Source organism: Oncorhynchus kisutch, linkage group LG2 (genome assembly GCF_002021735.2).
Source record: "Oncorhynchus kisutch isolate 150728-3 linkage group LG2, Okis_V2, whole genome shotgun sequence".
NCBI lineage: Eukaryota > Metazoa > Chordata > Actinopteri > Salmoniformes > Salmonidae > Oncorhynchus > Oncorhynchus kisutch.
In genome coordinates this window covers 26710549-26725638 of record NC_034175.2, presented here as the reverse complement: position 1 = coordinate 26725638, position 15090 = coordinate 26710549, and the positions used below count along the sequence as shown (strand labels likewise).

At 47.6% G+C, this 15090-nt stretch overlaps 1 protein-coding gene across 2 annotated transcripts in view; it reads right to left on the bottom strand.

Moving 5' to 3' along the window:
• LOC109864481 (nuclear factor of activated T-cells, cytoplasmic 1-like) overlaps positions 1-15090 on the bottom strand; it is a 119104-nt gene that overhangs the window by 10249 nt on the left and 93765 nt on the right. For both annotated transcript variants that reach the window (XM_031792112.1, XM_031792122.1), the window contains exon 9: positions 14671-15090. This exon is cut by the window's right edge and continues 241 nt beyond it. In XM_031792112.1, coding sequence (XP_031647972.1) covers positions 14671-15090 — 420 coding nt within the window. The remainder of the gene's footprint in view (positions 1-14670) is intronic.

Below are 15090 nucleotides of genomic sequence, written 5' to 3'. Positions count from 1 at the left end.
TGTCTGCGTGTGAAGTAGAGGGGCACCGGGAGAAACTGCCAGGGAATCTAACCGGAGATTGCGTGCTTCTTGCTTCACTTTCACATTTTCCCCTCTCACTCTCAGTATGGTCTGTTCGCCTCTTCTTCCCAACTAAGTTTTCTCTGGTCGACAAGCTTCTTGTGAGTCTGCCCTGTTTGTGTTTCTGACTGAATATCCCTGGATCTAAATAGGTGTTGAGGGTGCCTGCAACCCCCCCCCCCCCCCAGCCCTTCTCATTGCAGCTTCTGCCCTATTGCTTCCTATCTCTCTCAAAAAAATAATATATATATATATATATATAAATATACTTGTATGCCATTTAGTAGACGCTTTTATCCAAAGTAACTTCCCACTGGGTGAAAACCGGTTGAATCAATGTTGTTTACACGTCATTTCAACCCAAGAAATCAATGTGACGACGTTAAATCAACGTGGAAAACTGATTTGCAAAAAGTCAACAACGTACTGTAAGGCTATTTAGTCATTTTTTCACCCATCTTTTAACCTAAATCCAATGACATGGTGACATTTATTGTTGATTTTACGTTGGATTCTAGGTTAGTTCACAACTCAACCAAATGTAAATAAAAACTAGATGTTGAACTGAGGTCTGTGCCCAGTGTGTTACAGTCATGCGTGTGTACAGTACATTACTCTCTCTCTCTCACTCTCTCTCCCTCTCTCTCGCTGTCTCTCTCTCTGTCCCTCTCTTTCTCTGTCTCTCTCTCTCTGTCTCTCTCTACCTGTCTCTCTCTCTGTCTCTCTCTCTCTCTAACCTGTCTCTCTCTCTGTCTCTCTCTCTCTCTACCTGTCTCTCTCTCTGTCTCTCTCTCTCTCTACCTGTCTCTCTCTCTCTACCTGTGTCTCTCTCTGTCTCTCTACCTGTCTCTCTCTCTCTCTCTCTCTCTACCTGTCTCTCTCTCTCCTCTCTCTACCTGTCTCTCTCTCTCTCTCTACTGTCTCTCTCTCTCTGTCTCTCTCTCTACCTGTCTCTCTCTCTCTCTCTACCTGTCTCTCTCTCTCTCTCTCTACCTGTCTCTCTCTCTCTCTCTCTCTCTACCTCTCTCTCTCTCTCCCTCTCTACCTGTCTCTCTCTCTGCTCTCTCTCTCTCTCTCTCTACCTGTCTCTCTCTCTCTCTCTCTACCTGTCTCTCTCTCTCTCTCTCCTCTCCTCTCCTCTCTCTCTCTCTCTCTCCCTCTCTCTCTCTCTCCTCCTCTCTCTCTCTCTCTCTCTCTACCTGTCTCCTCTCTCTCTACCGTCCTCTCTCTCTCTCTACCTCTCTCTCTCTCTACCTGTCTCTCTCTCTCTCTCTACCTGTCTCTCTCTCTACCTGTCTCTCTCTCTCTCTACCTGTCTCTCTCTCTACCTGTCTCTCTCTCTGTCTCTGTCTCTCTCTACCTGTCTCTCTCTCTGTCTCTGTCTCTCTCTACCTGTCTCTCTCTCTGTCTCTTTCTATGTCTACGATTCTCATTTCACAAGGAGAAAGTAGAAAATATCTCCTGTGATCCTGATGCTAAAACTTGACATGATTACAGAAAGAAATACAGAAGAAATCGATAAATAACTGCACGATTATAAATGTGTATACGAGAAAACTCCTTTCCTCTCTGTTGAAACATCTGTGTAGAGGATGATTTGTGTAACGGCCGGCACCATTGAAACCGGGGGTGATGTGCTGTTAGTATATAGGCCAGTGTCAGAAGCTCCTGGGGGACTATTCATTCTTCCCCAGTCTCTCTCTCCTCTCTGTCTCCATCTCTCTCTCTCCCCATCTCTCTCTCCACATCTCTCTCTCTCCACATCTCTCTCTCTCTCTCTCTCTCCCCATCTCTCTCTTTCCCCATCTCTCTCTCTCTCCACATCCCTCCCTCCCTCCCTCCCTCCCTCCCTCCCTCCCTCCCTCCCTCCCTCCCTCCCTCCCTCCCTCCCTCCCTCCCTCCCTCCCTCCCTCCCTCCCTCTCTCCACCTCCCTCCCTCCCTCTCTCCACCTCCCTCCCTCCCCTCCCTCCCTCCATCCCTCCCTCCCCTCTCTCTCTCTATCTCTCTCTCCACATTTCTCTCTCCACATCTCTCAATTCAATTCAATTCGCTTTATGGGCATGACATAACAATGTACATATTGCCAAAGCTTATTTGGGATATTTACAACAGTAACAACAATAACCAAGTGTCAAAATAACCATACATTCAACAATAACAATAAGCATACAGTAGAGGACATGTGCAGGTTGATTGGTCTGTCAGACACTGTCCCTCAACTTTTGGCAGGCAGCAATGTAGTGTGCTGCCAACCCACAGCTCTCTGCGTCCTCCCCACGCGTAGCCTATCCTCATGAGAGAGGTATTTGAAACCTTGAATAAGGGTTTCAAATTTGGGAAAATGACACTCTCTAATTGTTTTATGTTTTTTACATTTTGTCAGGAAATGCAGCTCTGTCTCAGGTTCTGCTGTTGGTCAGTGGTTGCACAGCCTTTCCTCTACAGGGAGCCAGGTTTTCCTGTGTCTACCTTTCTCAATGGCAAGGCTGTGCTCACTGAGCCTGTACTTTGTTAAGGTTATTTATTTAGCTTTGTGTTTGTGTTTGTGTTTCCCAATAAGCAATATAATTTTGTTTTGACTGTGTTGTAATTTGGTTTATCCTGATTGATTGGGTGTTCTGGTCCTGAGGTTTCCGTGTGTTAGTAGAACAGGTTTGTGAACTCAGCCCCAGGACCAGCTGGCGGAGGGGACTCTTTTCTTTGCTCAGCTCTTGGCATTGCAGGGCTTGGTAATGATATGAACTTAATTGCTATTTTTTGAGTTTTTATTATTAGTGGATATTGGCCTAATTCTGCCGTGCATGCATTGTTTGTAGTTTTCCTCTGGACATGTAGGAGAATCTTACAGATCTCTGCATGCAGGGTTTCAATTGGGTGTTTGTCCCATTTGATGAAATCTTGTTTTATGGCAGCGAAGTGTGGACCCCACACCTCGCTGCCATAAAGTGCAATTGGTTCAATGACATATTCAATTAGTTTCAGCCAAATTTGAATAGGTATTTCAAATTGAATTTGTTTTTTAATGGCATAGAATGCCCTGCGTGCTTTCTCTCTCAGCTCATTCACTGCCTCATTAAGGTGTCCAGTTGAGCTTATTTTTAAACCTAAGTAATTGTAGTGTGTACAGTACTCTATATATGTTGTACCAATTGAGAACTTTGGTCTAATTCCCTGAGATCTGGATCTTCTCTGGAAAATCATTATTTTAGTCTTGGGCCCAGGTCTGGCAGTACTGCTCTAGCAGGTCTCTCTCTCTCTCCATCTCCATCTCTCTCTCTCCCCCTCTACATTTCTCTCTCTCTCCCCCTCTACATCTCTCTCTCTCCCCCTCTACATCTCTCTCTCTCTCCCCATCTACACTCTCTCTCTCTCCCCATCTACATATCTCTCTCCCCCCCTCTCTCTCTCTCTCCCTCCCCACATCTCTCTCTCTCCATCTACATCACTCTCACGCTCTCTCCATCTACATCTCTCTCTCTCCCCATATACATCTCTCTCTCTCCCCCCATCTACATCTCTCTCTCTCTCTCTCTCCCATCTACATCTCTCTCTCTCTCCCCATATACATCTCTCTCTCTCTCTCTCTCTACATCTGTCTCTCTCTCCATCTACATATCTCTCTCTCTCCCCATATACATCTCTCGCTCTCTCTCTCTCTCCCCATCTACATCTCTCTCTGTCTCTCTCTCTGTCTCGCTCTCTCTCTCTCCCCATATACAGTGGGGCAAAAAAGTATTTAGTCAGCCACCAATTGTGCAAAAGATGAGAGAGGCCTGTAATTTTCATCATAGGTACACTTCAACTATGACAGACAAAATGCATTTTTTTCTCCTCCAGAAAATCAGATTGTAGGATTTTTTATGAATTTATTTGCAAATGATGGTGGAAAATAAGTATTTGGTCACCTACAAACAAGCAAGATTTAACTTCTTCTTTAAGAGGCTCCTCTGTCCTCCACTTGTTACCTGTATTAATGGCACCTGTTTGAACTTGCTATCAGTATAAAAGACACCTGTCCACAACCTCAAACAGTCACACTCCAAACTCCACTATGGCCAAGACCAAAGAGCTGTAAAAGGACACCAGAAACAAAATTGTAGACCTGCACCAGGCTGGGAAGACTTGAATCTGCAACAGGTAAGCAACTTGGTTTGAAGAAATCAACTGTGGGAGCAATTATTAGGAAGACATACAAGACCACTGATAATCTCCCTCGATCTGGGGCTCCACGCAAAATCTCACCCCGTGGGGTCAAAATGATCACAAGAACGGTGAGCAAAATTCCCAGAACCACACGGGGGGACCTAGTGAATGACCTGCAGAGAGCTGGGACCAAAGTAACAAAGACAACCATCAGTAACACACTACGCCGCCAGGGACTCAAATCCTGCAGTGCCAGGCGTGTCCCCCTCCTTAAGCCAGTACATGTCCAGGCCCGTCTGAAGTTTGCTAGAGAGCCTTTGGATGATCCAGAAGAAGATTCGGAGAATGTCATATGGTCAGATGAAACCAAAATACCATTTTTTTGGTCAAAACTCAACTCGTCGTGTTTGGAGGACAAAGAATGCTGAGTTGCATCCAAAGAACACCATACCTACTGTGAAGCATGGGGTGGAAACATCATGCTTTAGGGCTGTTTTTCTGCAAAGGGACCAGGACGACTGATCCGTGTAAAGGAAAGAATGAATGGGGCCATGTATTGTGAGATTTTGAGTGAAAACCTCCTTCCATCAGCAAGGGCATTGAAGATTAAACGTGGCTGGGTCTTTCAGCATGACAATGATCCCAAACACACCGCCCGGGCAACGAAGGAGTGGCTTCTTAAGTAGCATTTCAAGGTCCTGGAGTGGCCTAGCCAGTCTCCAGATCTCAACCCCATAGAAAATCTTTGGAGGGAGTTGAAAGTCCGTGTTGCCCAGCAACAGCCCCAAAACATCACTGCTCTAGAGGATATCTGCATGGAGGAATGGGCCAAAATACCAGCAACAGTGTGTGAAAACCTTGTGAGGACTTACAGAAAACATTTGACCTCTGTCATTGCCAACAAAGGGTATATAACAAAGTATTGAGATACACTTTTGTTATTGACCAAATACTTATTTTCCACCATAATTTACAAATAAATTCATTACAAATCCTACAATGTGATTTTCTGGATTTTTTTTCTCATTTTGTCTGTCATAGTTGAAAATTACAGGCCTCTCTCATCTTTTTACGTGGGAGAACTTGCCCAATTGGTAGCTGACTAAATACGTTTTTTTGCCCCACTGTACATCTCTCTCTCCCCATCTACATCTCTCTCTCTCTCTACATCTCTCTCTCTCTCCCCATCTACACCTCTCTCTCTATTTTTCTCTCTCCCCATATACATCTCTCTCTCTCTTTTCTCTCTCTACATCTCTCTCTCTCCCCATCTACATCTCTCTCTCTTTTTCTCTCTCTACATCTCTCTCTCTCTCTCTCTCTCTCCCCATCTAATCTCTCTCTCTCCTCTCCCATGTCTCCTCTCTCTCCCCATTTACATCTCTCTCTCTCTTCCCATCTCTCTCTCTCTCTCTCCCCATCTACATCTCTCTCTCTCTCTCCCCATCTACATCTCTCTCTCTCTCTCTCTCCCTATCTACATCTCTCTCTCTCTCCCCATCTACATCTCTCTCTCCCCACATCTCTCTCCCCATCTACATCTCTCTCTCTCTACATCTCTCTCTCCCCATGTCTCTCTCTCTCTCCCCATTTTACATCTCTCTCTCTCTCCCCATCTCTCTCTCTCTCTCTCCCGCATCTACATCTCTCTCTCTCTCTACATCTCTCTCTCTCCCCACGTCTCTCTCTCTCTCCATCTACATCTCTCTCTCTCTTTCCCCATCTACATATCTCTCTCTCCATCTACCTCTCTCTCTCCATCTACATCTCTCTCTCTCTCCCCACGTCTCCTCTCTCTCCCCCATTTGCATCTCTCTCTCTCTCTCTCTCTCTCTCTCCATATACATCTCTCTCTCTCTCCCCATATACATCTCTCTCTCTCCCCATCTACATCTCTCTCTCTCTCTCTCTCTCTGCATCTCTCTCTCTCCCCACGTCTCTCTCTCTCTCGCCATCTACAGCTCTCTCTCTCTACATCGCTCTCTCTCTCCCCATCTACATCTCTCTCTCTCTCCCCATTTACATCTCTCTCTCTCTTCCCATCTCTCTCTCTCTCTCTCCCCCATCTACATCTCTCTCTCTCTCTCCCCATCTACATCTCTCTCTCTCTCTCTCCCTATCTACATCTCTCTCTCTCTCCCCACGTCTCTCTCTCTCTCCCCATCTACATCTCTCTCTCCCCACATCTCTCTCCCCATCTACATCTCTCTCTCTCTACATCTCTCTCTCCCCATGTCTCTCTCTCTCTCCCCATTTACATCTCTCTCTCTCTCCCCATCTCTCTCTCTCTCTCTCCCCGCATCTACATCTCTCTCTCTCTCTACATCTCTCTCTCTCCCCACGTCTCTCTCTCTCTCCATCTACATCTCTCTCTCTCTTTCCCCATCTACATATCTCTCTCTCCATCTACCTCTCTCTCTCCATCTACATCTCTCTCTCTCTCCCCACGTCTCCTCTCTCTCCCCATTTGCATCTCTCTCTCTCTCTCTCTCTCCATATACATCTCTCTCTCTCTCCCCATATACATCTCTCTCTCTCCCCATCTACATCTCTCTCTCTCTCTCTCTCTCTCTGCATCTCTCTCTCTCCCCACGTCTCTCTCTCTCTCGCCATCTACAGCTCTCTCTCTCTACATCGCTCTCTCTCTCCCCATCTACATCTCTCTCTCTCTCCCCATTTATATCTCTCTCTCTCTCTACATCTCTCTCTCTCTCCCCACGTCTCTCTCTCTCTCTCCCCATTTACATCTCTCTCTCTCCCCATTTCTCTCTCTCTCTCTCTATTTACATCTCTCTCTCTCTCCCCATCTCTCTCTCTCTCTCCCCATCTACATCTCTCTCTCCCCATCTACATCTCTCTCTCTCTCTCTCCATCTCTCTCTCTCTCTCCCCACATCTCTCTCTCTCTCCATCTCCATCTCTCTCTCTTTCCCCATCTACATATCTCTCTCTCCATCTACCTCTCTCTCTCTCCATCTACATCTCTCTCTCCTCTCTCGATCTCCCCCTTCCTCTGCCCCCTCTTTTCACTCCCTCCCCTCAGCCAAACACAGTGGAGATGGGGAGCTTGCCAAGAGCAGCAAACCCCACGTCATTCTCTATCCTGACTGGCTGGAACAGCCCTCTTCTGTTGACATCCGTCACTACAGGATACTATTTCACTGAGCTGATACATTTCAGATGGCGCCTATTATAAACGAGTCTGAAATGAGAGATCTGCTTCTGTTTACCGGTGCCACAGGTATTTACCTTCCCCAACAAACTAAAAACTAAAAACCCACCGGTATGAAGTGTGAGAGTGAGGACTTACAGTGTGGCAGTGGCAGACCCGCATTGTAAAGGGGGACTAAACACAGGAATCTGTGTTTGTCTGTCTGTGTGTGTATCTACGCGTGGGCGTAGATTGTGTGTTGTGTGTGTGCCAGCAGACAATCCCAGCAGAGAGAAAAGATTTACCATGTACCATTCAAAAGCCAATATGTTAGTGGTCTGGAGCAGAGGAAGCTACAATCATATCTAGTATAATGTCTTTGCCAGGCTACAGATAACCTCAACGGCTCACAGGCCAAAAGGGAGTCAAATGGGAGTCAATCAAATCCGGAGGAGAATAATATAGATCATCCTGTCAGTGTTGTAAACCACATGCACATCAATCATCTTTAGATGCTGTGGAGAGAATGCATGGGACTATGGGGCGCTGGGGTACCACCACCACCCCCACCACCTCACCCAGATGCATGGCCCATCCCAGGCCAAGCCACAGGCCTCTCTTTGGGGCTTGACCCGCTGCGATTCGCGTGGCCCGGTGGCTTCTGGATGTGTACTCTCGGAGCCTCGGAATGCAAGCCACAGAAACCAGCCATCTAAACGGCTGCGTCAGGAGAATCTGCATAAACACACATCACACGCCCATCCAGGCAAGTACAAATGATAGAGTAATGAAAAGTCCTACCGACGCACACACACCCGCGCGCACCCGCACCGGCACACGCACACACACCTTACTTTCATTAGATCAATTAGGAGAAAGCACAGCAAGCCACAGTGTCAATTGGCCACTCTTCAAAGAACTGGAGTTTGTGATGCCATAGATTGGCTTCTACCTGAATCAGTTCACGTACTGTACCTAACCATGTGCGCACAGCATGGAATAATTAGACAACAATCAGACACTCTCACAGTAGCAAATCGTCTAGAAGCATTCCTGACATCTGAGCATTCTTTCATAAACACAAAACCCATTAAAAAAGAAATCTGGTCCCGCATCTAATTACATCAGGCCTCTGACATGGAGAGACCCAATTTGTTTAGATATAGAGCTGCAGTTACGTGGTAGATGGATTCTTTCGCAGTGACTGTGGATATTATGACGGAGCGGCTGAAAGCACAGCAGACTACTGCGGTTAAGCTACTGGGCCTGTAGGGACACATTTGAAAACACCCAGAGCCCAATGGAACTGAATAGGTTGACATTTCCAGAGAATATATAGAACTTTTGAGACAAAAGGGGTCCCTTAAATATAAACATTGCCCAGAAATGACCTAATTGGACAGAACGGGACACATATTCCCACACCCATGAGCAAAAGCATACATTGTTAGCTTTAAACCTAAGGATTGGATGGTCTTCTTAGATAAGAGATGGAGGAATGTTTTTTCACGAATACAACAAAAATCATCTAACTTCCATATAGCGTGTTTCAAGTTAGAGTCTTCATACAGCTCATCCGAACCAATCACCTTCCTCGTGAGTTTTAAGACAAGGATACTGCAATTCAAAGCTCGATGGGGACAGCCTATCGTACTTCCGCCGTTATATGTAACCACTTAAATGGGACTATTTCCCCTTTCCTCATGATCTTGGATCGGAGAGCCTATAACACGGTGCCACGTCATAATATGGGGGGAAACGTGTAGAAGGCAGCTGGTCCCGAACAGCAACCAGAGAGCTTCTCAAGCCTGGCCAAGAGGACCGAGATAAAAGCACACTGAGAGGAAACAAACACAGTGCTAAAAGGTAGTCCAAGGTGCTTCACACACACACACACACACACACACGGTGCAAAGGTAACCTATTCCTCAAAGCGCGATGGGATCTCGCTATGACCATGAGATCATGGTCTATTCTGATTCCGGGGTTTCACCGAGTCTAGCATGCATTTATTATATTACAGAACTTCAAATAATTACATTTAAAAAGTGTAAGGAGTGAAGAGATCTCTCTGAAGACTTTCCTTTAATCCTATTTCTAAGTCTTTGCGTATCATTTCCTACTATATGCGTAAGTAATGTGGCAAGCAAAGAAAGGATATTTATCGTGACTAATAGTACATTGGGCCAGTCGATGATAACAATAGTAAAATGAGAAAAATATTTGTTTAAAAGGCAGGGTACAAGACATGGTTTTGATTCCACTAGGAGAAACCTGCAGATGACACGATGTCCTAGTGGTCTTCATTGTCTCTCTAATCATCTTCTAAGCGGTCAATGGCTCTCAGAGACCTATCCATACGGCCTTGTACTCTTTTTTTCCTCCCATTATAAAACTTCCCAAAAGCCTACACCCTCCTTTATCCACCGTCAGTTCAAGGTCCTGCCAGGAAAACAAGATTCCTAACATGAAAAACATAGCCATAATAGCAATATTAAAAAGTCCACATCCTCTCTGAAGCCATAAATAATAAACAAGCCACCCCCCTTCTATTATACCTGTCAATAACACAAAGCATACGCCATGGGGATAGGAGGTTGTGACACTGCACTTAACCAACAGAGAGTATTGCTCTTCAGCCTCTATTAGGCCAGGCTCCGCCCCCTCCCAGCAGAGCTGGGGGTCAAAGGGCGAGTGTGGTGAAAGCACAGGCTCTAACCGCTAACGGCTGACCGTCCGATGGTCTACCTTGACTCCTCGCACACACAGGCAGGCTCGCAGACACAGGCACACACGTGCAAGCACGCACACGCACAGACACAGACACGCACACACACACACGGGAGCAACTCAATAACAGCAGCTCGGAGATTCTATCCCATTAGACACCCCCCACCCCATCTGCAGCTTCTTTAATGAACCCCCTCACCCCCAACTCCGCGCCAGTCTCGCGACACACACTCCGATGTTAGAGACTCAGCATCTTTTCAGAGCGGTGCGGACACACTCTCAATCATCATTAGGGGTTTTGCAGAGTCCTGGGGTCTGGGCACCTTGCCAGGATGTGTAAAAGTTTCCATGAGAAAAGCTTGAGTTGCCGTTGGAGGGGAACGGTGGCGGACGGGGATCCTCAGAAATGTTAGAATTCTGTATTGTTGTTGGGGAATGGATAAAGGGAAAGAGAGAGGGAGAGAGAGAGAGAGAGACAGAGAGAGACAGAGAGACAGAAAGAGAGAGAGAGAGAGAGAGAGAGAGAGACAGAAAGAGAGAGAGAGAGGGAGAGAGAGAGAGAGAGAGAGAGAGAGACAGAAAGAGAGAGAGAGAGAGAGAGAGACAGAAAGAGAGAGAGAGAGAGAGAGAGAGAGAGAGAGGAGAGAGTGAGGGAGGAAGACGACGTCTGTCTAGAAACCTGTTGCCACTGACGTCTGCCCTCATGCAACATCGGGTCTGTTCTCAGTTTCGATTAAAAAAAGGGTATTTCATTTCAATTGTAGAAAACTTGAGTTGAGGAGGAAACAACGAGTGGAAAGCTGACCCTGAAATATAAGGCAATCAGAATACACATGTCAAGTGTCAGAAATCAGCAGTGTACATTTGGTTGTGTTTTTCTCATGTGGGTGAATAAGGCCCCTCTGTATTCGGCTGTTACCAGATGGCAAGAGTCTGGCTGGCTGATTAGCGTTAGCCTTGTGCTAGTTCAGCTGTGCTTCATGATATCACCCATCACACCAGAAGCTAATGAGAGAAGACACACGGGCAAGCTCGCTGGATCCTTCAGATGTCCGAGACCGGTATACTACGAGTGCATTACACACACGCACGTACGCGCACACTCACACACACACACACACACACACACACACACACACACACACACACACACACACACACACACACACACACACACACACATACACACACACACACACACACACACACACAGACACAGACAAACACAAACACAAACACAAAGAGGCCTTCATGAGCACCCTGGTTCGAGGACTGGGGGTGTGTAAATGTGGCTCAAAGCCTTCGGCTGTGTAAACAGCAGCCGAGTCTCGGATCAGAGCCGATATGTGTGTGCGCGTGACGGGAGGGGGTAACGACGTCACTGCAACTGCAGCTCGGCTAGAAAGTGTGACAAAACGGGGCGTCATCACAGCCCCCTTGTTTTCTGGGTTAATTAGCCAGGCTAAAAAGGGACGCGTAAATAGACTGCCATCGATTGTTTTCATTGATGCCGTTTGCATGACATTGTAAACCCGCCCCGGGTTAGAGAGAGCGAGGGGTGTGAGTCAACGTGAAAGGTCTTTTTTTTTACTTGAGAAACTTCTGTTTAAATGTAAACCGCACATTAAATATGTATATAATGGGTTTGGCATATGACAGTGGGCTTAAAACAATGCAATACCTCTAGGGCTAGCTTTTGAAAATTCACTTTAACATGCATTCCCCAGAATGAATTTTGCGTCCATCCCCCTTAAGCATCAATCTATGGACATTGGTCGAGGTTAATTCGCTCACTCAACTCTCCAGGCTATCGTGAGCCAGACCCTGCTGCAGCGAACCAATGGCAGCAGTAGGCCAGCAGTCCTAAATACATCCCCAGCACAAGCCAACTGATCATTCATCAACTTAAATACAATTGCAGCTCCTGGACATTACCCAAAAAGCCTTGGGGCACCCTTTTACAGACAGACGGTGCATAATGTCCTTCAGTTAGCTAGCCTCGGGGCTCCAATGCTCCATCACAGAAGTAGTGGATAAAGTGGTGCTAGCTGGGAGGGGGTTAGGGGGTTGAAGGGAAGTTAGAGGGGCTTATGTTCAACTTGTAATCCCCTCCCCCTCTAGATCGCCTACATATCTACCCCACACTGACAACAGAGCTCCTTGTTGTACAGTAGCTTAGCCTGTTGATAGGTTGAGTGATTTCTCGGGAGGCTGGGTTAGTTCGTGCGAGCCGAAGGCCAGTGAGAGACATTTCCTCTGGCCGAGGCCTGGGCGTGGGAGGTGCTCCACTCTGGGGAAGCTCAAGTGTCGTCCCGCTGCAGAGCTCAAATCACTGGCTCCAAACAGGTCAGGGTGGGGACACTATGCTACGCGGCTAACGCTAAATCACCACCGCCCGCCCAACCGCCTGGTGAGGTCATCCCCTGCCGTCGCCCCTCTAATGGAGCAACTCGCTAACATACGATAATTAACGGACGGTAATGACTATGGAAAGGGAGCACGCCTCTCGCCGACTTCTCTAATTTATTTTTTATCCCAGGCTCATTTGAGGGGTCTGGAATGGTCCGGAATGGGGCCGGTGGACCTGACCGGTACAGCGTGCAGAGGCCTTTGGAGTATGCTGTTACCACCGCACACTTACCGGTACTCCAGGAGCACAGTTAGCCCACCACAGATGCTCATTCAAGACATTAGATGAGGCGAGATTGCAGCACGCCAAGGTTTTACCAGGGACGCCTTGGTAGGCCACTGCCAATCAATACGCATTCCTGCGAGTCTCTAATGCATCTGTAATCACAGGCCCAATAACACTTGGCCACTGGGTCCACAGATATGGGCACCGCTAAAGTGACAGTGGATGGGGTGGTGGAGCATGAAGACATGGTTACTACTTAAGGGTTATAACTTTAGCAGAGGGCAAATGTTGAATATTTCCATACAGTACAAATTATGGCGTAAAATGACCCCCTAACAACCTTTTACCTAGCGCAAAATAAAGCTTGAGTTTCACTCTCATTCGATTAATTCTCATACTCTGGCTCCTTTGCCTGCCATAACTGCTGAGAAGTTTGAAAAGGAATTAGACATGTACATGACAATGCTAATCGTAATTTAGCTCCAGTGTCCTCTTGTTTCAACGTACTGTAAGGGGAAATATGTCAGGAGCTGGTGCGGAGTCAGAAGATAAATGCTAGTTTGAAGTGACAAAGACTTGTAGAATGGCCTATTTGTGTGTTGTGCTTGTTTTATGGAGGCAGACGTCCTCAGTTCTCGCTATTGTCTGTTTACGAGGTGAGGACTAACAGATTTGCTGACAACCACATTTCAACACTGCTACTAAACCCCTTGATCCCCATCACCCCTGTGCTCTGGAACACACACACACACACACACACACACACACACACACACACACACACACACACACACACACACACACACACACACACACACACAGCTATTTGTTATATTTGACCTTTATTTAACTAGGCAAGTCAGTTAAGAACAAATTCTTATTTTCAATGACGGCCTAGGAACATTGGATTAACTGCCTTGTTCGGGGGAAGAACGACAGATTTTTACCTTGTCAGTTCGGGGATTCGATCTTGTTTACAGTAGGTGCACAGGAAGAGTGATTACAAAAGGTGCACAGGAAGAGTGATGTTCCCGAGTTGGGGACTCGCCTTGTGGGGACTGTTTGGATGCAGGGGGACTTTCTCTATTCTGGCATACCGCCACGGATGCCGTGCACCGCACAATCAGAGCGTAACAACAATGTGATGAGCAACCCCGACAGGGCGATAACAGGCTGGGAGTGACCAGAGGGAGGAACGATTATGAGGAGGGGGGGGGGGCACATGGAGAGTTAGTCTACATACAAACGCTGCGTTCCTCCATTCCCCTGGCATCCAGTGGAGCTCTGGTGACCCCCCAGCCTCCCGAGCCTCCCTCGATGACGTCATCTCCAACACTACACCCTCCGCAGGGAAAACATGGGAAAACATCCCTCGCAGCGAGGGGGGGGAGAAGCGTTGCAGCTCAGGAAACCCCTACCCATTGTTTTGCTTCCTTCATTAGTCCTTGTGTCAACAGTCGGGGGCCGGCACGCGCGCGCCACTGTTTTTGTTCTCTTGCTCCCTGCCTGACCTAGCTGCTTCTGATGTTTTGACAGGTTGTTTCGAAATCCCATCAAGGCCCAATTGACTGTTCAAATAACGGCGCTACTAACTCGGACAACATACACGGTAGTTGCGAAAACAAAATGAATCTGGAATGTCTAAAATTAACAAATCTGACGTCAACCCATGGTTGATAGCGCTGCAATTCGCCAGGAAAGAGGGAGATGCGGGGGAAAGGGTGTGGGTGGGTGTGGGGGTGTAAGATAAGCAAAGGTGTAAAGTTAACGTAGTGTGCACTGTAAATGGAACGTTCTAGAGAGAACGAGAATCGTGTTTTTTTATGACCCTGTGTTTTCGTGAGGAAAAACAACACCAATGTGATAATGACGATGATGATGTGATGTCACTAGCCGATAGAGAGCATTGATTGACAGGTTTAGGTAGATACACCTTGTTCTTGTGACTCACCATCGTCCAGGTACATCTGGTCCAGATCCTGGGGTTCCCGCTTGACGGTGACGGCTAGGGAGGGGGGGGCTGGCATCTACCGGCAGCAGGCTGGGAGGACTTATCCTTGCCTGGGTCTGGCTCTGTCCCTGGGTGGGGCTGTAAGGTGGTGCCTGGGCGAACGGGCTCTCTGCTGCCCCCCCTGGAGTGGAGGGGAGGGACCCAGGGGAGGTGGAGGGGCTGCTGTTGGGGTAGAGCGGGTGGTAGCCATGGGGACCGGGGCTACCAAGGTGATGCGGGCTGCTGCCCTGGGAGTGGAGCATGCCCAGCGGAGCTTGGTCAGGTGAGGAAGGGCAGACCAGTGGCGCTGGGCACTGCCCTGGCGTCTCCTGGATGGCGGACGCCAAGAGACCGTTGTGGGCGTGCGTAGGGCTGGTGGAG